This window comes from Salvia miltiorrhiza, chromosome 8, assembly GCF_028751815.1.
Source record: "Salvia miltiorrhiza cultivar Shanhuang (shh) chromosome 8, IMPLAD_Smil_shh, whole genome shotgun sequence".
NCBI classification, from domain to species: domain Eukaryota; kingdom Viridiplantae; phylum Streptophyta; class Magnoliopsida; order Lamiales; family Lamiaceae; genus Salvia; species Salvia miltiorrhiza.
The window spans coordinates 25868655-25891934 of NC_080394.1; the positions used below are offsets into that span (position 1 = coordinate 25868655).

The 23280-nt window shown below is 35.3% G+C and overlaps 1 protein-coding gene across 1 annotated transcript; it reads left to right on the top strand.

Moving 5' to 3' along the window:
- Positions 1 to 7793: 7793 nt before the first annotated feature.
- Positions 7794 to 9183, top strand: LOC130997281 (ethylene-responsive transcription factor 5-like). Its single transcript, XM_057922548.1, has one exon. It carries the CDS (start codon positions 8161 to 8163, stop codon positions 8908 to 8910), a length of 750 nt encoding a protein of 249 aa, XP_057778531.1. The 5' UTR covers positions 7794 to 8160; the 3' UTR covers positions 8911 to 9183.
- Positions 9184 to 23280: the final 14097 nt, after the last annotated feature.

Below are 23280 nucleotides of genomic sequence, written 5' to 3' on the forward strand. Positions count from 1 at the left end.
TATATAGCATATGCTTTATTTGAATATAATATAAACAAGTATTGTAATCGATGTGGTAATATCAAAATGAACCACAATTGTCTGAGTAACGAAGTCAAAATTATTATATTCAATGAAATCAAATTTAATTGATTAGTTGAAATTATATAACAATATACTAATTTTACCTCATTTTATTATATTCAATTAAATATATTCAAATAAAGTATATGTTATATACTTTTTCGAGCAAAATCCCATTGTATGATTCACTTGAATTAATTTTTTTTTTCCATTGCTCACACTATAGTAGTTCATTTTCTTACTATTATATCGCTTTTAATAAAGTATATGTTATATAGCTTTCCGAGAAAAACCCCATAATATGATTCGTTTTTTATTAAAACTTCACTAATTTAATTCAATTAATTAATTCAACTTCATTTCATTGAGTATAATTATTTCGACTTCATTATTTACACTATAGTAGTTCATTTTTTTTTATCAAATCGACTTCAATACTATATTATAATACATTGTCTACAAGTATATGTTATATAGTTTTATAACGAATAGTTGAATCGACCTGCTATACATAGTCTTGCAAGTGAAATACATTCATATGAACCATTTCACCTCATTTTATTACATTTATCCTCAAATTCACTAATTTAATTTAAAATAATTAATAAATATTTATTTTATAACGAATAGTTGAATTGACTTGTAATACATAGTTTTGCGAGTGAAATACATTCATATCAACCATTCCACCTCATTTTATTATATTTTTCCTCAAAATCACTAATTTAATTTAAAATAATTAATAAATATTTATTTTATAACGAATAGTTGAATCGACTTGTAATACATAGTTTTGCGAGTGAAATACATTCATATAAACCATTTCACCTCATTTTATTATATTTTTCCTCAAAATCACTAATTTAATTTAAATTAATTAATAAATATTTATTTTATAACGAATAATTGAATCGACTTGTTAAACATAGTTTTGGGAGCGAAATATATTCATATGAACCATTTCACCTCATTTTATTACATTTATCCTCAAATTCACTAATTTAATTTAAAATAATTAATAAATATTTATTTTATAACGAATAACTGAATTGAATCGACTTCGTTACATAGTCTTGCGAGCGAAATATATTCATATGAACCATATGAACCATTTCGACTTTAATATTATATTATAATATATGGTCTTCAAGTATATTGTTATATAATTTCAACTAATTAAAACAAATCCTAAAATTTAATTAATTAATTAATAATAGGAAACAAATTAGTGGAAACAAATAAAAATAACAAAATTTTAGCAATATAAATATCCGAAATAATAACATAATTTTATATTAGATAAGAATAAATAATATTATTTTTATCTTATAAAAAAAATCTAATTTTCGAAAAAATTAAAAAATAATATCCAAAAACAAATCTAGTATTATTTTAAGGAGAAACACAAAATTAGTTGAAACAAATTAATAAAAAACAAATAAACACAAAATTTAGGAGAAATAATTTTTGAAAAAAATAATAATATTAATTTAAAAAAAATAGCTAGAAACAAACCTAGAATTATTATAACAAGAAACACTAAATTATTGGTAACAAATCAATGATTAAATTTAAAAACAAATAAATCAAAATAAAAACCAAACAAAAATTTAAAAAAAAATCGAATTATATAAATTATAAAATTTCCCAAAATAAAAACATAAAAATAAATAAACAAAGGCTTATATAAAAAACACGTAAGGAAACAAACTAATTACCGAAAACAATGGAAACAAATGGCCGAAAAAATGTAGATAAAATGGTAGAAAAAAAGAAAGAAAATGGATAGAATAAATCAAGGATAAATCAGTAAATATACTAAATCCATAAAACCGACCCACACTCTAACCAAGTAAAAAACCGGTTTTTTTACCAGGTGTAACGTACACCTGGTGTTCAAATATCACTACTCTTTTTAAAAATAGCAATAAAAATATCATTTACTACTAAGTCTTGCTTCGTGGTACAGAGGGAGTATATAACAAATATATCATGGACACTTTATCGAAAATTTTCAGTAATTAATCAGCTACTTCGTGGTGAAGATTTTAAAAAATTAATCAGATCACTGTTATCTGATTAAGAAGTTCCCAGCCGCATCAGAGGAGAATTGAGTTTCTCTTCGATGATATTATTGACATTATGATGATCACTACATCGTAATTCTTTTTTGGTGTTCATCATATATATATACATACAACGATAAATGTAATGCCACACACAGTCTTTGTTTGGACTCAAAATGCTTTCGAAACTTTGTTTGGACTAAAAATTTTCTTTTTTATTTGAGAGAAATTGTAATAGAGAATTTTATACAAGTACACCAACCAAGTTAAATGATTAATAAGATGTTGTATATTATTAGGAGAATTAAAACACCAAACTATTCTGGATCCAGTCAAACTTCAATATTCGAATTCAGTCTATATATTTTATTTTATTTTGTTTTGTTTTTAATTAAATGACGGAAATGATCTTGTTGTCATTTGTTGTAATTTTTAAGTTTTTCACTAATTAAGTCACTAGCTTTTAGTCAAATTGTTACAATCAAAATTAGTTTCATTAATATATATGAGTAATGATTATCATTCGCATAATTTAATATCATATTGTAATTTAGACATTTTTCTCGGGTCACTCTTAATGCATAAAAAACTTTTAACTATAAATAGCCAAAATTTAATAAGGGCCCCGAAATGTGGATAAAACCTTCAAACAAAAACGGGAAGCTTTGTTCTTAATTCTTCTAAAAGTTCCGTTTGTTTAATAAATTTTGTAAAATCATATATTTATAATTTTAAAGTAATTGTCTTAATTTTTTGTATGTTAATCATATAATTTGACGAAAATAAACTAATACTATAATTTACTAAAATATAATTAATTCATAATTATGTATATGTATATATATATATATATATATATATATATATATGTGTGTGTGTGTGTGTGTATTTAGTATAAATAAAGGGTCAAAATTTTTGAACTTGGACAGGACCCACATTATCGTAGACCGTCCTTGCGTATATATACGATTTTTTAAATTTCACAACACATGCACACATGACTCGAACCATCGCCTTCAAGGTTGGATGGAAAGCGTCTTACCAATTGAACTGTGTTTCGTTATATATCAAACTAACGGACCCTTTGTTGTCATAGTATATACAATTTTTTTAATATAACACACATATGCTCCATATACATGATGTTTACTTTTTAAACTATTTTTTTATTTGGAGACATACTTAAAATTCATATATAAATAGTCATCTTCCAAATATATTCATAGAAAAACTAATAAAATATTTATTTAGTGTTAAAATATTTTCAAACTGTGAATTAGTAAATCATAATTAAGACTTAATAAATTGTAATTATGATTAGTAAACTTTAATTCCCCTTAATTATCATAATCTGGTTGGAGATTATAATAGGCTCGAGCTCATATAATTTTTCAGTCATATCAATAATTTATATTTAGTAATTAATTAGATATTTTATAATTATAACTGACTTTGGGAAATTGCCAGGCATTACTATACGAGTTGATAATTGGTACTAAAACCATTTTTTAAAATGGATCTGAACGTTAATTGACTTGTATATATACGCGAATTTTTCTTTAATTTGTAATCTTCTTATTAGTTTTTGTAATTTCTAACTATTGTAACAGTTATATTTATGTAGTCAAATAAGTTTTGATAATTAATGAGTAATGTTATACGTGTTTGAGACTGAAAATGATAAATAAAATTATTTTGTAATTGTGTTTGGGACGATTGGACGAGTATGAGTAGATAGATTTTAGAGGGATATGAACAATTGAAGTATACTAGGCACTCGGGCTTAATAAATGGGACGTGGTGAATAGGGATGTCAATCGGGCCAACTCACTCGGTTTCGGGCCAACCCATTCGGTTTCAGGTTATTTTCGGTTCGGGCTAGTCGGTTTTTTTATTTTTCGGGCTAAAATTTTTCGACCCTAACCCTAACCCACTCGGTTTCGGGCTAGCCCGTTCGGGCCCACAATTTTACGATTTTTTATATGTATAATTTTTTTATATTGATAATCATATTATTATAATAAAAATATGTCGTGCTTTTTAAATCAAAATATTTCGCCTTATTTTAGATACAAAAATTAGTGTTATTTTAATGTAAATTTACATAATATCTAATTTTAACTTTGTTTCCGATAAAAATTGAATATAGATATAACATAAATTACTATATTTCTTTGACTTTTATATCATAAATATTTATTATTAATCGTTAGAAAAAACCAAAACATATTATACAAGCATCAAAATATTATTATCAAATTAAAAAGTAAAGTATTAAAGTTTAGAAATCAATTATTAAGAAAGTGTTCGGTTAATCGGGCCAATCCACTCGGTTTTCGGGCCAACTCTATCGGGCTTGGGCTATTTTCGGTTCGGGCCATTCGGGCTAAATTTTTTTCGGGCTAAAAATTTTCAGCCCTAACCCACCTTTTTTATCGGTCTATTCGGGTCGATCCGTCGATTTCGGGCTTTTTTGACATCCCTAGTGGTGAATGTGGACAACGACCATCAAGAGATACGTATTTCGGACAAACTCTAAACAACAGTTGTCGATATTAAATAGTAATTTGAATAATTTGTGCCTCGATCAGCACAATCGAAATGGACAAGATTAGTCAAATGTCAAGCCGTTTAAGATTATTATATTCCAGTCTCTCTTTTTTTTTGACGGAATATTCCAGTCTCTCTTAAATATAGTTATATCTATATATATATTCAGATTTTATAGTATATCATTCCTTATCTTGTTCTAAAATTTGCTCCAGTTCATTCATTCTATAATATGTTTACGTGACATAGGCATTACATACATCTCAAGCGTTAATACAAAATTACCGACCGTGTGCTAAGCTTTCGGTTTATCCTATTTTATCCAGTGTTTCTCTTCATCTCTTGTGTTACAAGTTTATATGTTTTCATATTTCTATAAGTTTTTCTTGTATTTTTGTTTGTTGGTTAATATTCTCTCCGTCCCATGAAGCAAGATCAAGTTCTTTTCGGCACGAGAATTAAGAAATTGGTATTTTGTATGTTAAGTATGGTAGGTGAAAAAGTGAAATAAATTTTTTGCTACTTTTAGAAACTGGCCTTGCTTCGTGGAACAGACTAAAAAGGAAACTTGATATTGCTTCATAGGACGGAGGGAGTAATAATTAATTAGGGTTGCTTTTGAAAGAACTAGGGGTTTATAAACTTTTTTTTATTTTATATTTCGACACCAAAAAAGGAGGCATATAATTAATTTCTTCAAAATGCATGGCTAGAAGTTTTTCTGACGAAACTATGAAATATGCTTTTTTATATGCATATTAAAATTATTAATTATTTTTATATTAATATTTATGTATATTACATCAATATTGCTTTATGTATTATGCTCTTTAATTTATAAACTATATTAATGCTTCTCTTTTATGATAAAGTTTTATATTCCAAGGAGTAATTGTTCATGTTGGTTTTGTAAGAAATTTTTATTTGATCATCTATATATATATATATATATATATATATATATATATATATATATAGGGGAGGGCTACGGTAAAAACACTTCGTAAAATATAAATATAAACGTTTTTTAATGTACGAATTTTATCCAACAGGGTTACGAATTCATCAAACATGGTTACAAATTGTGAAAAATATTTTTTTGCTACCTTTAGGATTCGAACCCAGGACCATGAATTCATCCAACAGGGTTACGAATCAACAGTAGATCTTGATGATCTAAGTGCTGAAAATCATTTATATTTTATACACTTAAGAGTGTTTTTATTCTAGCCATCCCCTATATATATATAGGGAATGATTCCAATGAGAATTGACAAATATGGTGAGAAATGGGAATGAATTTGAAACGTTAGATTTTCAAATCATATGACTGCTATTTACTTGGAAATTTTACCCGACTTCGAATCTCTAAGTGAGTGAAAATTTTATTAATTAACTGATTATCGTTATTGAACAATATATACTACCTTAATTATTCATTATTATCATTTCTCATGAAAAATAGCATTCTTACTAAAATTAACAGACAACACATCACAACGACACGAGTTGTAGTATGCATAAAAGTACGCAAACAAGTGTGAAACTTACCGTTGAATAAAGAGTATGTATGTTGTCTCAATCAACCGCCAGAAATGAAGTTTGAATTACTATAGATATAAACAAAAAAGACAACACGAGTGTATATGGAGCAAAAGAGCAAAGAGAGAAAACATGCATCATTTTCATACGTACAACCACATATATGCTTATGTGCAATATCTGAAGATTCGCATCCAGATGTGAAAATGAAGGAGAGAAATGTACTATAACTTAAAAGATAAAATCCATTCCGCCCATGATTAGGTGATTGGCGAAGGTCATGTGCAGTCAAGCTTGAAGTTCAATGAAGAAGAGAAGATGCCCAATTTATAAAGCTTCATTCTACTTGTCTCAACTTTAGGAGAACCTTCCAATCCTTCTAGAAGCTTAAACGCCAAATTCAAGTTTAGACGAGTGAAGAATCTTTCAGAAATGATCTTACCATAGCTAGAAATCTTTAATCTTTAAATAACAGAGTGTAGTAGTATGCTAGTTGTGTGCTAGCTGAAAACATGTTGTGTCGATCGGCTATTTTGTGTAGTACTCCTCATGATGATACTTGGTGGCGCTTCTGTTGATCGTTCTTGCATTCAGGGGGAGTTAGATTTTACACTGAGGGGGAGTTTTCTAGTATTAATTGTGATTTTTCTTGCTGCAGTTTATTCTTGAGTTGTGCAGCTTATTTTATCTAGATTAATGATAAAGAGAGAGATTGTTAGAGTATAGGTTATACTTTAATATATCATTATGTAGACAATCTCCAAATGTCAGTCGATGTACTAGTTGGTGTCTGAAACAATTTCACACTTACCCATATTTTTACCAATAATTTGGAGAGTTATCTATCGAGAATCTTTTAGAAATGCATAACTTTGAATCTCCATATTTATTAAAGCTTTATTGGATTGCAATTACAAATAGACCCATCCTTCATTGATCGAGTCCTATTCAAGCTAGAACTCTTGCTAGAAAACGTTCGTCGATTTAAGAGCAATGAAGATGACGTTTCTTGCTTGCGACTTTTATTGATATTCTCGTACGTGTGTTCCAAAATATATATATTTCACGAATCTTTAGATCATACTGTGTGTGAGTGTGTGATCTTGTTCGATCGCTTTTTCATTATGTTTTGAACAATTGTTTGAGTTGTAGTCTTGTTTCCAATTATCTACTGCTAGTGAGGTGTTGGGAAGATATAGAGGCATAGTAAGAGAGAGTCTTATTGTCTAAGTCTTTGAATATATCTTAACTTCAGATAATGAATTATTTAATTAGCTCGAGGCTCCCCAAAGATAGGTGGTATTTTTATCACCGAACTTAGTAACTATTCTTAACGTATATATATATTGGGGGAGAGGGAGAGGGAGTGGTGAGGTTTGAACTCTTGACCTCACTGTTTATAGATAAGAGTTGGTAGTATATATTTTGTGATACAATATTTACACAGGTACGTACTTATTTCTTTTTAATTTTGTGTGAAATTTTATATGTTTAAATTGGTGACAATTTCAATATCTATCAAAGACACAAGTTTTGTAAAATGAAACAAATCGCAACAGACCCAATAGTCAAAAGAATTGAATAAATCCCGAAAATACTAAAATAAGTTCGTTCGCACGAATGGGCGAGGAAGCAACGTCGAAATAAGCCTAGTCTTATAGTAGTCGACATGGCCACGGGACCTTATATCCAAACATCACTGTACAATTTAGGAAAACGACAAACCACTCGACACACCATTTTTTAAAAAGTTTCCAATATTATACTACTAGACTAGTACAAGTCTTTAGTTGGAATTCCGCTCTTATGATTAGCCATGCGTTCCTTCCTCTCTCCTCCCATGAACCCGCCGCGAAGCCGCCTCCTTCAACCCCTTATATAAACACATTTCTCACTCCATATTTTCCACTCACAACAAAAATTCAAATTCAAACCCAATATGTCTAATACACTTATCATGGCTTCTCCCGATGAAACCTCAGCTCTTGATCTCATACGCCAACACCTCCTTGATGATTTTGCTTTCGCAGAAACTTACTGCTCATCTCAATCCCAAATCTCTAGAACCTCCAGCTCAACCAGCTCCAATCTCTCCGATCTCACAACCGCCGACTGTTTCGAATTCGAGACCAAACCGCACATTGCGATGAGAGAGAAGGCCAAGCCGGCGCTCAACATCGCCATTCCGAAAGTGACCAACAAGGCTGCTCTAATCCACCTCGCCGGCGCCGCTGTAGAGGATTCCGGCGACCGGAGACACTTCAGAGGCGTGCGGCAGCGGCCGTGGGGGAAGTTCGCGGCGGAGATACGCGACCCCAACCGGAAGGGGACTAGGGTTTGGCTGGGGACGTTCGACACCGCGATGGAGGCCGCCAAGGCCTACGATAGGGCGGCGTTCCAGCTCAGAGGGAGCAAGGCGATACTCAATTTCCCGCTCGAGATCGGCAGTATGGACCAATCTGCGGTGCCGCAGATTGAGGCGGTGGTGTGCCGGAAGAGAAGGAGGGACGGGGAGGGCGAGGAGAGAGAGAGGAAAGAGGTGAAAACGGAGAGTAGTGAGTTGACGGCGGCGGTGCCGCTGACGCCGTCAAGTTGGACGGCCGTTTGGGATGGAGGGGAAGGGAAAGGGATATTTGAGGTCCCGCCGTTGTCGCCTTATCCACAAATGTCGTCGGTTATTCGTGTTTGAATTTGGTGAATATGATAAACGTTAGTTGGGGGACCAAAGCGCACCTGACGGCAAAAAGTCTGGGTGGTTTAGGAATTTGTGAAAGTTATGGGGCAGCTATTGGAGTTATGCTCTTTTTTGGGGTTTTTTTTTTTTTAAATCTATGTAGATATATAGAACTAGCAAGTGGTGATTATGTGGGTCGAGTCATTTGTTTATTCCTTTGTTGGAGATGGATGCACGTCTCTTGTTTATTTAATTAATTTAATCATCAAGCAACAACTTTTGTTTCGACATTGGTAATCGGATATTAACGTCGACTCTGTTTGGATTTTTACCTTTTGTCGAGCTATGCAAAGGCGGCATTCTCTTAATCCATGAGCAAGGATGTGATTCCAGTCCAAAATTTATGGGCTAATTCGAATTGATAGATAATTTAAGAGGATTAAAGTTAAAAATTTCAGTCCAATAAAATTTTAGTTTAAAAAGTCCGTAATCGAATAACCCGATAATCTATTAAGGTCGGTTTGAAAATAATTCAAATTCTTTAGAACTGTCTCGAAAACATTGTGTTTATTTGGTTATACGAAAATTTTCTCGTCATTGGTTTTCCAACTTCATTATTTTTTTTAAAAGTTGGTAATATATGATTTTTTTTCAAAGGTTTATAAAATATATTTTGATTCAATTTTCGAAATTCATACTTATTATTTTACTTTTCTGTGTTTTTAATCTAATATACTTATACTTCTAACAGTTGCATATTAATTATTATGTAAGTCGATGCTAAAATCAGGAACGGAGCCATGAATTAAGTTCGGGGGGGTTGAAATTGTACGGGGGTTCGGGGGCGGTAGCCCCCGAGAAATTTTTTTTGGGCATTCTATATATTTAAGGTATTTTTTTTATTAAAATACGAGCATAATACTAATAATAACGAACAATATTTTCATAGATTATATAGTTTTAATATATGGACATTCCGTATATTTAAGACATTTTTTATTAAAAGACAAGCATAATAATAATAATAACAAACAACATGTTCATAGATTATATATTTTCTATATATTACAAATTAGTTTTAATACATTATAATTTTTTTTAGCATTTCATACATATTAGGCATTTTTTATTATTATTAAATTAGGATTTTATTAAAAAAGGAAAGCAAAACAAAGAACCCTTGAGAGCACAAGAGAGAAAACTAAGGGCCGAGCCTTGTTAAAACTTCAAGACGAGGAAAAAGAGTACTCGTAGAAAAAAGTTTAGTGAGCTGAATTAGGAAAATTTCAGAAGCTCCGGCCGAACCATCACCCCTAAATAATCCCGGCTCCCAAAAAATACAGAAACTCAAACAGAAGAAGAAGAGAAAAAAGAAAAAAGGAAACTAGCTAGCACTGCCGACAAAAGCATCAGACGAGCACCACCATCGCCAAACCCCGACGCTCCCAAGACCAAGAAGAACCTCGCCCGATCTGTTTCGCACCTCAGGAAAAGAGCTGGTCCGAGAGCTGAGGACAGCAAAACTCCTCTCAACCGACCTCCACAGCAGCCGCACTAGAGAAGCCGAGGACGCCGCCAGAGCAGAAACTGAACTGAGCTCCCGATTCAGTTTTGCCGAAGTCCAGAACAACCAGGCTTTAGCTCTGTCGAAACCAAAGCTTTCCAACCTCCGATCCAAAACAAAGCAAGGCCAGTTCAGACCTTCAAGGTCCAGTCGAAGCCAGACAGCACAACAGACGTTCAAAGACTCCGGCAACGCAACAAAAACAACGTCAACCCACTACTAGAAAAATGCTCATAGATGACGCCTAAAAAGCGTCATCTATGTACATCCACAAGTGTCAAGAATAGACATGTCATCTATACCCTCTCAATAAGATGACACTTAAGAAGCGTCATCTATGCGCTCATAGATGACGCTTTTATAGTATAGATGACACTTAAGAAGCGTCATCTATGAACGTACAAATGACAAAAGTGTCATATTTATGATAAATACATGACGCTTGTTGTTTTAATAGATGACTCTTTATAAGTGTCATCTATAACAACTATACATGACGCGTTTTAACCGTCATGTATCCATACAATAGATGACGTTTTGTTGTTTTAGATGATAGTTTTTCACCGTCATCTATTATTTTTGAAATATAATTTTTTTTTTAATTTCCTGTTTTAAATTTTGAAATACAGTAAATTGTAACATTCAACACATAATTTAAATCCTCAATAACATATCCATAATTAATTATCCAACATTAACAAGAAATACAGTAAATTATTAGAAACACTACTTAAAAATAACTATATAAAATTTTAAATATTAATATCAATAATAATTTTTTCTTTCCTTTTGTATCTAATATACACATATTTTATTCTTTTAATTTTATAAAAATATTTCATCATAATTTCAATAATAAAAATTGACTATATCAAAATTTAAATAGTTTAATCAATAATAATAAAATTATTAGAAACACTACTTTAAAAAAATTATATAAAATTTTAATATTAATATCAATAATAATTAATTAATGGTGTTGTAGATAAAGGATTCAAATGTTAAAAAAATAAAATATAAAAATAAAATTAAAAAGAAATTAAAATAAAATTTTGAAGAACACTATCATAGATGACACTGTTCATAAAGTGTCATCTATTTTAACTCAAAAACACGCACATAGATGACACTTTTCATAAAACGTCATCTATATTAATTCAGAAACGCGCACATAGATGACGCTTTTATAGAGCGTCATCTATGTTATGTATACATGACACTTATGCATGACGCTTCTTGTACAAGCGTCATCTATTTCAATCTTGACACTTCATATATGACGCTTTTTTTACAAAGCGTCATCTAAACTAAAAACGCGCTCATAGATGACGCTTTTTAGAGAAAAACGTCATCTATTTAGTGTCATCTATGTGCATTTTTCTAGTAGTGACCAGAACTCCAAGGCTGCAAACCATTACCTTCTCCGGATGTGGCTATGGGTAGCCATATCAAGATTCACAGCCATCTTAATATCGTCAATGGCATGAGGCCACCACCCTTCATCTCTCGCATAGTTAGCCATAATGTCAGCGGGTTTATTGCCTTCTCTATATATGTGAGTGACTTGAAGATAGAAATCAGGAAGAATGCTCAGAATTTTGTTCCATGAGGCCACAAAACGCCAAGGAACCGCCGTTGATCTCTCTGAAAGCAAATGAACAATATAAGTGGAATCCGACTCGACCCATAAATGATGCCAACCCCAATCATGAGCAATGAAGATAGCCTTGATGACGGCGAGGAGCTCAGCTTCAAAAGCAAAACCCACACCCCCTTTAAAATGGAAGCAGCCACGGACCCAACTAAAATTGTCACGGAAGACACCACCACCAGCAATATTTCCAGGAGAGCCCATCGCGGAACCGTCCGTATTAACCTTGATCCAGGGTGAGACCGGGGGCCACCAATGAACAGATATAAAATCGCACGAAGAATGGTATATTCTTTCCAAGAGTTATCCATATGCCCAAGTTTAAAGGTATTCTCAATTTCTTTGAAGGACACTTTTATAATCCGAATGATCTGTCTGTGTTCAAAGCGCGCATTATCAAAAATGCAAGAATTCCGATGAGACCAAATAGCCCATAAAATGCCAATAATCCCCGCCCTCCAATAACAATCCAACTGAGAACTCCACTTATGATTCCAAGCGCGAACTAAGAAGCTATGAATGTCAGGGGCCACTATAGCTTCTGGAAATTGAAACCAACTCAGAAATTCCAGCCAGATCGACTGAACTTGATTACAAGACCACAAGATATGATCAATGGTCTCCTCAGCAGCAAAGCAGAAGGTACAAAAATTGGGCATAATCATGCCTTGACGGATTGGGCGATCATAAGTAGGAAGTCGGCTATGAAGAACTCTCCAGCAGATAAGCGATCGGCGCACAGGAATATAAGGTCTCCAAATCCAAGACCCCCAACTAACCCTAGGAAACCTGTGGCAATTATTAGAAAAAGCAAGAGCAGCAGTAATCGCGCCATGTAGAGAAGGTTTCCAAAACCTGGTATCATTAGTGTCGCCTAAGGGGAGAAGCAAAATATCAACCACAATCTCCGGATAAGTATTAACAAACTCCTATGTAAAATGCCATATACCGTCATAAAAATAATCAGCCACAGAATGACCAAGAAGCTCTGTCACAAAGTGAGGTATTCGACATTTATCTTTGATTCTGTAACCCAACCAATCATCACACCAGAAATTCGTGGTAGTCCCATCTCCAACATAGCAGTACGAATTATCAATCAGCTCACTAACCTCCTCTCTAAGGCCCAGCCAAACCGAATAAGAGACAGAGTTACACCGAACACAGCCATATAAATTCAAGTAACGATCTTTAAGCATTTGAAAACCAAAGCCCTTACCACAAATAACCTTCCAGGCCATCTTCATCAAGAAACATTTATTCATCAGAGATAACGAACGAACACCCAGGCCTCCTTCTTCTTTGAGTGCGCAGACACGGCTCCAGCTAACCGAACAAGAAGGGGACTTTGTGATATCTCCAGTCCAAATAAAATTACGACACTTCTCATCAAGGTCGTAAATCAAGGAACGCGGCCATTTATAAACCAGCATAGAGTGAGTCACGGAGCTCTGAATAACCGATTTAACCAAACAGATACGCCCAGCCATAGACAGAAGACGTCCTCTCCATCTAGAGAATTTCGCAATAATCCGATCATGAATAGGCCGAAAGTAAGAGGCTCTGCCACGACCATGAAAGATAGGCACTCCAAGATAAGTGAAACGAGCTCTGCCACAAACAAATCCCAGCTCTCGCAAAACAGCCCGCTTTGTGACAGCATAAGTCTTTGAAGAGAAATAAATAAACGATTTCTCGGTGCTGCAATCCTGTCCAGACATCCAACTATAGTAATCCAGAATTTTTTTAATCGTCTTGGCATTTCTAACCGAAGCCTTACAGAACACCAGAATGTCATCAGCATATAGAAGGTGAGTGGGAAACGAAAGATTGCGAGCCATCGCCATAGGAGTAAGATGACCAGAATCCACGCAGTTGATAAATAAAGAGCTCAAGACGTCTTCAGCAATGTCGAACAAAATAGGGGAGAGAGGATCTCCTTGTCGAACACCTCTCGTACAGCTGAAGTAACCATGAATCTGACCATTATAAAGGATCGACAACCTAGCCGAACGAAGAATTATGTCAATCCATTTAATAAATCTCCCATCAAACCCATAAGTTCTAAGAACATTCAGCAAGAAATCCCAACGAAGGGTATCAAAAGCTTTCCTGATGTCGATCTTACAAGCCATATTCTGACCCCGCCCCGTACGCCGCAAACAATTGTAACCTTCCGAGCCCAGCAGAATATAGTCATGAATAGATCTCCCATGAATAAAACCAAACTGATTCTGTGAGACGTAATTCGACGCAACAAAGCTAAGCCTCGCCGCCAACACTTTAGAGATAATCTTGAAGAAAAAGTTGGAGAGGACAATGGGTCGCAAGTCAGACACCGAAGTGACATTTTTCTTCTTAGGAATAAGAACCATCGTACTCGAATTACAACCCGTAGGAAGATAAGACCCAAGAAAAAAAGTGCGAACTGCCTTCCAAATGTCGTTCTTGACAATATCCCAGCAAGCCTGAAAGAATTTACCGAAAAAACCATCAGGACCTGGGGAGCTATTAGAATCCATGCCGAAGACAGCCGCGGAGATCTCCTCATCAATGGGGATCGCCGAAAGAAAGACATTGTGCTCATCAGAAATCACATGCTCAATGACCGCCTCAATAGCAGTAATGTCAACATCAGAACTAGAATCATCCGTAAAAAGCTTCGTGAAATACTCAACAATATGCTCCCCAATACGATCCTGATCAGAAACCATGTTTCCCTCAATCATCAAGGACTGAATTCTGCTAGGTTTTTTCTTGTAGCGTAGCGAAGAATGAAAAAAAGCCGTGTTTCTATCACCATCGTTCAACCAAGACACACGACTTTTCTGCTGCAAGAAACAACTCTTCTGGGAAAGAGCAACATTAATCTTAGCCTGGGCTTGAACCTCCTTATCAAAAAGCTCATCAGTATATCCCTGGGAAGAAATATTCAACTGAATATCAGTCAACTCTTTCTGATCAACCTGCCCAAAAGTATTCCTGTTCCAGCTTTGCAACTCCCGCTTAAGACGTTTGAGCTTAGCCATAACCAGATAAATAGGGCACAAGACCTGCATATCCTGAGACCAAGAATTTTCCACCATGCTCAAAAAATTGGGATGCGACACCCATATATTCAAAAACCTAAAAAACCGACGGCTCACTTGCGGCGGTAAACAACACTGCAAAACAATCGGAGAATGATCAGACGTAACCCTAGCCAGGTTCTGCGTGTGAACAGAGAACCAAAAGTCTGAGAAAGATTCTGAATAAAGAGCACGATCAAGGAGAGACTCCACGTGACGCGGCATGAAACAACGACCCGACCAAGTAAAACGCAAGCCGACAATGGAGGATTCGATAAAACCAGTCTCATCAATAAAAGAGCAAAAATCCCGGCAAGAAATTTGGTCAGGCATTCGGTTGCTGACTCTTTCATGGGCTCCCTTCACAGCATTAAAGTCGCCCATAATCACCATACTACCCGAAACAAACCGAAGAAGATTAGCCCAAAGAAGCCGTCTCTCCACATAAGTCGAAGCTCCATGGACCACAGCAACACGAAAATCCAACGAATTCCAGGAGTAGTCCGCGATAATCACTTGCTCAGATGAGAAAACCAAGCGGAAATCCACATCAGGGTGGTGGAAAACCCAAATATTAGAACACCTGTCCTGGCGCATATTTTGATGACCAGGAATGAGATTGATAGAAGACCAAAAACTAGAAACTTGCCTTTTGAAGTCCGATTTTGGCTCAATAATACCAACAATCATTGGAGAGAAAGTGTGACAATGCTCCCAAAGGATGCGTTTGGACTCATCCGTGAAACCACGGACATTCCAGGTAAACAAATTCATAAGAAAAAATTATATGGAGGCGGCATTTGCCGCTTCCACTTCGTCAGCGCAACTTTGCGAGGCTATGTTACTCATGGATCTAGCACTGCGAGAATCACCATGATCCACCATAAAATCCCTCGGATGTCCCCCAGCGTCAAACGCAGCCTTGAGCTTACTATCAATAAGCCTGACAGAGCTCGGGTTTGGCGTTACCGGCGGCTTCCTCAATCGGGTTTTGATGCTATCATCAACCGAATGTTTTTTCAGAAGATTAGCTTTAGGAGGCCGCCCGCGAGGCCTTTTAGCTTGTTCCTGAGTAGCAACCTCACTCAACTGCTGAACTTTCATATGATTCTCCAGAGCCAAATCCTTTTTTTGACGAACCAGATCAGCTGCATGAGCTCCAGCTCCTCGTTCGGAGCCAAGACTGCCAGTATTTTCCTTTTCAGTAATAAGCTGTCTATTGTCCAAATCAATTTGATCCTCCGTCATTTCTTCGTTCTGCCCCGCAGGAATGGAAGCAATGATAACATCCTGCAGCTTATCTTCCACTCTCGTCGATGGTCGTTCCATTTCCTTAAGCTGTGAAGACTTTGGCCGGTTAGACGCCGTCGCCAAAGCCTCTTTATCACCAGAACTCATAGGAATCATTGGCCGGTTAGATGCCGTCGCCAACGTTCCCTTCGTTTCTGAAAAAGACTGAGATTTATGTTGTTTTGCTGTCGTGGTCAGAACCCCTCTGCTGCTGTCCGGAGCACCAAGAGCAGCCCCCGTAGAGTCTCTGTCTTGTTGTTCATTATCACAAGTTAAAAACTCGCATCTTGCTTACTGTCCGGAACCCCCAGAGGGTGATGAACCATCATTATCAGACACATAATCTTCAACCAAACCCTCTTTTTGAGAGAACACATTTGCCAATAAGTCTAGTCCATAAACCTCCTTCTCCTTCGCTGCGCCTTCATTCTCTTCGAGGACCTTAAATCCATTAGAATGAGAGGTGTCGAGGCTATCCCTCGGCCTCCAGTGAGACACCTTCTTGGCCTGAACAAACCCATCATCCGGAGGCTCTCTCCCCGTCTTTTCAATCGGAACAACTTCAGAACGAGTAACTTCAGAAGTCGGAGCTTTAGTGTGCGCCACAGTAGTATCGCTTTTATTCCCCACCGGCTTAACTCGTCGACATTTATCTCTACTATGCCCGGTAATCTTACATTGAGAGCAAAAAAAGGTAACTGCTCGTAGTAAAATTCCACGTAGTAGGAAGCGTCATCACCTTGCACAACCATGCTCTCTTGAAGAGGTGACGCAAGGTCAACTTCGACAAGAATTCTGGCAAAATGTCCTACATCTCCGTAGGCAGAAGCTCCATCCATTTTAATGACGGTTCCAACAACATTACCAATAGTTGTAAAAACCTCAGGATGCCAAAGTTCAACAGGAAGATAATAAATACGAACCCAGACTTGGCAAAGTGAGGAAATTTCTTTATACGGGTTGAATCCTTTCGCCCATTCTCTCAACCTAAGCGATCCTTGCGACAATTCCCAAAGTAATTTAACTTGAGCAATCTTCTTGTCCTCCAAGTTTTGAAACTTAAGTATATAGAAACCCTTGCTCATAGGTATAAGTTTCCAATCCGTAGTTATTTTCCATAACGCTTGTAATTCGTGTTTCAAATCCGAAGTAGATCGAGGTTTGTCTCCCTTCTTGAGGAGAAGACGTCCGATCATAGAAAACTTATACTCCTCTTGCCGGGTTTTACAGAATTCCGTAGGCAACTTAAGAATAAATCCATGTTCCGAAACTTGCGCCCTCAGCGCCGTGAAACGATGCGCAAAAACCTCCGGCCACTTTTTAAAATTGGGAACAGTAGCCCTAGCGTAAGAAGTACGACCTGCTTCACAAGGTTTATCCTGAGCAGCTGTTGGCCGAGAAGTATCAGACGCCAAGTTATTCTCATGCAAAGTTATAGAGTCCATCCGGGGATTTGGCCGGTTATGTGCCGTCGCCAAGTCCCCCTCCATATCCGTCCGCGGAGACCTTGGCCGGTTATATGCCGTCACCAAGGTCCCTTCCTCAACAGCGAGCGTCGGAGACTTTTGCCGGTTAGATGCCATCGCCAAAGTCTCTTCCTCATCCGAAAACCTTGGAGACCTTGGCCGGTTAGACGCCGTCGCCAAGGTCTCGCTATGAATGATCGTCTCAAAATTCGCAGAAACCCTAGAGTGTGGAGAAGTAGCCTGAAAGCCATGGGAAGTATGCCGAGAAGGGGAGAAGTTGTTGGAGACGGGGGGTAGGTTCAGCCCCGCCTTATCTTGAGCCATCGCCGGCGAAGAGCCAGCGGCCGTCGACAGATGTTGCATGTTGACGGCTAGGGTTTCTCGCATGCCGAAGTCATCGCGCTCTCAAAGTGTATCCATACAAATATCATTAGGCATTTTTTATTATACTTATTTTTTATTAAAAGACAAGTATAATAGTAATAATAACAAACAATATTTCATAGATTATATAGTTTTAAATAACAGAATTATCCTTAAATTAAGTATATATACATGAGAGAATATAATAACCAAATACTCTTTTATAAAACAAAATTATTTTATAATAGGTATAAACATATATCTATATATATTTTAAATTTTTTTTTTTAAAATTAGGAGGGGGCTCTAGCCCCCCCGGCTCCGTCCCTGGCTAAAATAACACTTATTTATGCATGTATTTTTTTTTGTTATAAATATAAAATGTTGTGTGTGTGGACCGTGTGGTGACTGCATGAGCAATAATAAACAGCTGAAGGGCTATTGATGCAAAGGGAAAGATAGAGGGGGACTTAGCTGCAAAATAGGAAAGGATTTTCAAGAATTAGTTATAAACTAATTTTGTTACTCGGCTCTTTGTTCTATCTTTTCACGTGGTTAATGAAGTTCAATCCGTTGGGGATATTTAGCCTTAGGTAGTTTGTATAATTACTCATTATTCCTCAGAATATACACAACAAGAGAAGAAGTTTAAGCATACAAAAGAGAGAGAAATTGTTGTGCAGTAGCTATTGTTTAGAGCTTGAGAAGCTGCGTTTTTCATCTTGTTTTCACCGATGTAATCTGTAAACCTTTTATTGATATAGTGAAACACCTACTACTCTTCCGTAGACGTAGATTACTCAATCGAACCACGTAAATCTTGAGTTTTTTTTTATTGTTTTCTTCTAAGTTAACAAATTATGTTTTAGTTTTCTTGGTGTTGCGATTTTGGTTTGGTGATTGGTTTGATCCAATCGTGTGATCTAATCACAACAGTTGGTGCCTTCTGGAGAACCAAGATTGCGGCGAAGAAAACTGCTCTTGAAGGCCAAGTTTGAAACACAAAGAAAACCACACAGAGATGTTGCAGAAAGCACACTATGCTATTGTTCATTGTCTTGGAATTAAAGTCCTTTGAGAAGTGGCAAGAAAAGAATCTGCAGCTGGGATTTGGTCCAAAATAGGCTATACATGAAGAAGAGGCTGTACTCCTATAAGATTACAGAGGATAAAATCATTCTTGATTACCTGGATGACTCAATAAGGTCATAGGTGACCATAATGATATTGAAGTTAGTCTTGAAGATGAAGATATTAATGGCATCTTGCTTTTGAATGCCTTATCAAAATCTAATGATAATTTGAAAGATGTCATGCTCTATATATGGCAGAGAGATAACAATCACACTTGATGAAGTGGTGAATGTTATAGGATCCGAGAACTTCAGAAGGTTTCATATTAAAGACAAGAAACAACAAATGAAAGCTTGAATGTGAAGAGAAAATTCACTAAGGGGAAGAAGAAGAAACTGTGGAAGGACAACAAGGTAATTGGTGACTTGAAAGAAAATGAAATACTGAAAATGAGACTAGGAAATGTCACTTATCCAAGAAACCTGGACATATCAGGAAGGATTGCTATAGCTGGAAGAAGAAGCAACTTCAAAAGAGTTTCACCACAAATGAAACTGCATGCTGATATTGGAGTACTATCTTAGATTTTGGTTGCTCTTTTCACATATGCTATATTAATTCATGATTTTTTGATTTGCAGGTTGATAATCTTGGATCAGTGGTTCTAGGAAATGACCAAGTTTGCTCACAAAAAGGGAATAAGATCCATCAAGCTAAATTAAACTTCGTGATAAATTTGTAAGATGTGAGGTCTTGAAATTGGCCTATGAATAAAGGGCTGATGTATGGAAAAAAACCTTGTCTCTCTTGGATTACTTGAGTCAAAGAGACATGAATTTAGATCTGTAGAAGGTAACTTGCATGTTATAAAGGGATCTAAAATTGTTATGAAATGAATAAGAAAGAATAGCCTATATGTTAGATGAATGAAGCATGTATCCAAATAATTGATGAACATGTAACCTCAACGATCATCTAATTACAAATTTATTATATACTCCCTCCGTCCCAAATGAAATGTCCTGTTTTCCTTTTTGGGCTGTCCCAAACGAAATGTCATGTTTCCTTTTTTGGCAATACACTTTCTCTCTATACTTAATATTTAAATAATTTCCACCAACTCACTTTATCTACTTTATACACATTTCTTAATCTCCGTGCCGAAAAGAAATGAGACATTTCGTTTGGGACGGAGGGAATATTATTTTTGCATGGATATATCCTACTTTTCTAAAAGATATATCAATCATGGGAATATTTAATAATGGATCCAAAATCTTACGAATTCACAAAGAAGAGCATCATCAGCATGCTTAGAGCATCAACAACGGCAGGTGCAATGGAGGGATCGAACCCGGCCTATCGCACCCGCCGGCGTTGCCGCACCCGGGTGCAATGGAGGTGGAGCAAGCGGCCGCACCGAGTGCAAAGGAGGGGCGGTGGCAACACGCGCCCCTTTTCAAGCAAAAAAAAAAAACAAAATTGAAAAAACAAATTTTAAAATTGAAAAAATCGGCAGAAGCCGTTTTTTTCTTCCCGTTGAGCATCTATCCGTTGCCCCCCCCCCCCTTTTTTTTTAATTCTTGGCACCTATATATATATATATATATATATATATATATATATATCAACAAAGGCAAAAATGTTCATCATTCTCCTCATCTTCTTATCTTCTTCTTATATTATTTCAACAAATAGCAATGAAATTTTAATTTATCAATTATTGTAAATTTAAAATTGAAACTAGAATAAAACTATATCAAAAATAAAATTAAATCCATTGCACCCAAGTGGGTGCAATACCATTGCTGGAATGGGTGCACGGTTGTTGATGCTCTTAGGCCGTTGTTGTTCCAGAGAAATCAGGAATCTTGAATTTCTTCTGAACTTTTGAAATGTAATCTTTATAAATCAGACTTAGAGGGTGTTTGGCTAAGCTTATTTTAAAGAGCTTATAAGCTTTTGGAGCTTATAAGATGTTTCAAGAGCTTATAAGTTGTCAAAGTGTTTGGATAATTGAGCTTATAAGCTAGAGAGAGAATTTTTTTGTTAGAGAGAGAAAATATTTTTTTAGAGAGAGAAAATCGAAGAAAAATGAACTTTGATGATATATAATGAAAATAATAAATTATAGTTGAAAAATATTTGTAAAATGATTGTTGCATATGAAATTATAAAAAATAAGTTGGGGGTAGAGGAACTTATTTTTTGGGGAGCTTATAAGCTCTTGGAGCTTATTTTTAGAGCTTATAAGCTGTTTGAGAGCTTATTTTGCCAAACACTTTGGAGAAGCTTATAAGCTCAGCCAAACACCCTCTTAGTGTCTTTCCCGAATGATATCCATCCCTAAATCCTCATGTTATTCCCCAAAACCTCCATCTCAAACCTCCCTTACAGTTTAGACTTCAGATTTTAAATCTCACTATCACTTTTGCTAGCAATTGGCATGTCATCAACATACATTAGGAGATAGGAAACATCAGGTTCCAACTTTCTTCATGTAAACACAACTATCATAGTTTGACTTAGAATATTCTTTTTATTCATATATTCATCAAATTTGATATATCATTGCCTTGAACTTTCTTTTAAATCATATAAGGATTTCTTAAGTAAACAAACCTTGTCCCCAAATCCATATGGCCGATGCATACATATAGTTTCTTCCAAATCTCCATGTAGAACAAACTTGTCTTCCAAGTCTATAATCTATATTATATATAAAGCACCAGTTCTAACGGCTAGAAATTCCTGGCAATTTTTTTGACAGTTTCCTTCCCAAAATTTTAGGATTATTTGAACGAGGGTAGATTTTTCATGAATCAGTATTTTTCTTCCAAGATTTCAGCAACAATTCAATTTTTTTTATCAAAATTTCAAGCAGATTTCAGAAAACAAGGATAACAGAAACAAGAATTTCAGTAATAATCCAGCAACCACAAAAACAAAATTAATTGAAAATTTTTATCATAAAAAGGGAAATGATTGACGATAATTTCTTAAGAAATTGAACAAATTTGTTTTACACAAGAAATTTCTTAATTCAAGATCTTGAATGTGCTTTTTTCTTTTTCTTCTTAATTAAAGAAAAGATCAAAATTTTGAATAGTAAATAACTTCAATCTGCTTAAGCAATTGAACGAATTTGCCTTACATAAAAAACTTTTCTGTAATCATCTTCTTTTTCTCTTACTGAGATAAAAGAACTTGAATAACTCCGGTGAAAGAAAAAGAGAAGAAGCAGAACTGGTGCTACATCTCCGATGCTATTGCATTTCAACGATTTGGAGCTATCGACACATTCAACTTTACATAATTCTGAAAATTGCAGTTTCACCACTATTGTTTATGAGAATTAAGAACAAAATGATGAAATTATTTTGCAAAAGAAGAAAGAAAAAGAAAGAAGAAGAAGATTACGCTGCAAAAAGAAGATGAAGAAAAAGAAAAGGACGATGTTGTAGAAAGAAGAAATCGCAAGGAAGAAGAAGATGACTCAGGACGCAGCGGCGCTGCATCGAAAATGATGGAATGGATGGAGTAGGGTTACCTTTTTTTTTTTTTTTCATTTTATTTGCATTTGTATTTTTTTAATTAATTTTGGAGTGTTTTTTTTTTTTTTTTTTTTTGAGGCGAAAGACAAGTAATTATATTACTCAACGTCGGAACGTACAATGTCCTCCAACCAAGGAGGGTAATTACTTGTCCAAACCATGTTGCCAACAACATCACGCGCAGCCTGCGCAAGTCTATGTGCGGCAAGATTAGCCGTTCGATACATGTGGAAAACTCCCAATAAGCCCCCATCTCTTGCTACCGTAAGGATGTCCTGAAAGTCCTGGGGAAGGAATGCTCGATCTTCTTCTGGTCCAGCCATGATACGTGCCGCAAGCATTGAATCGGTGAAAA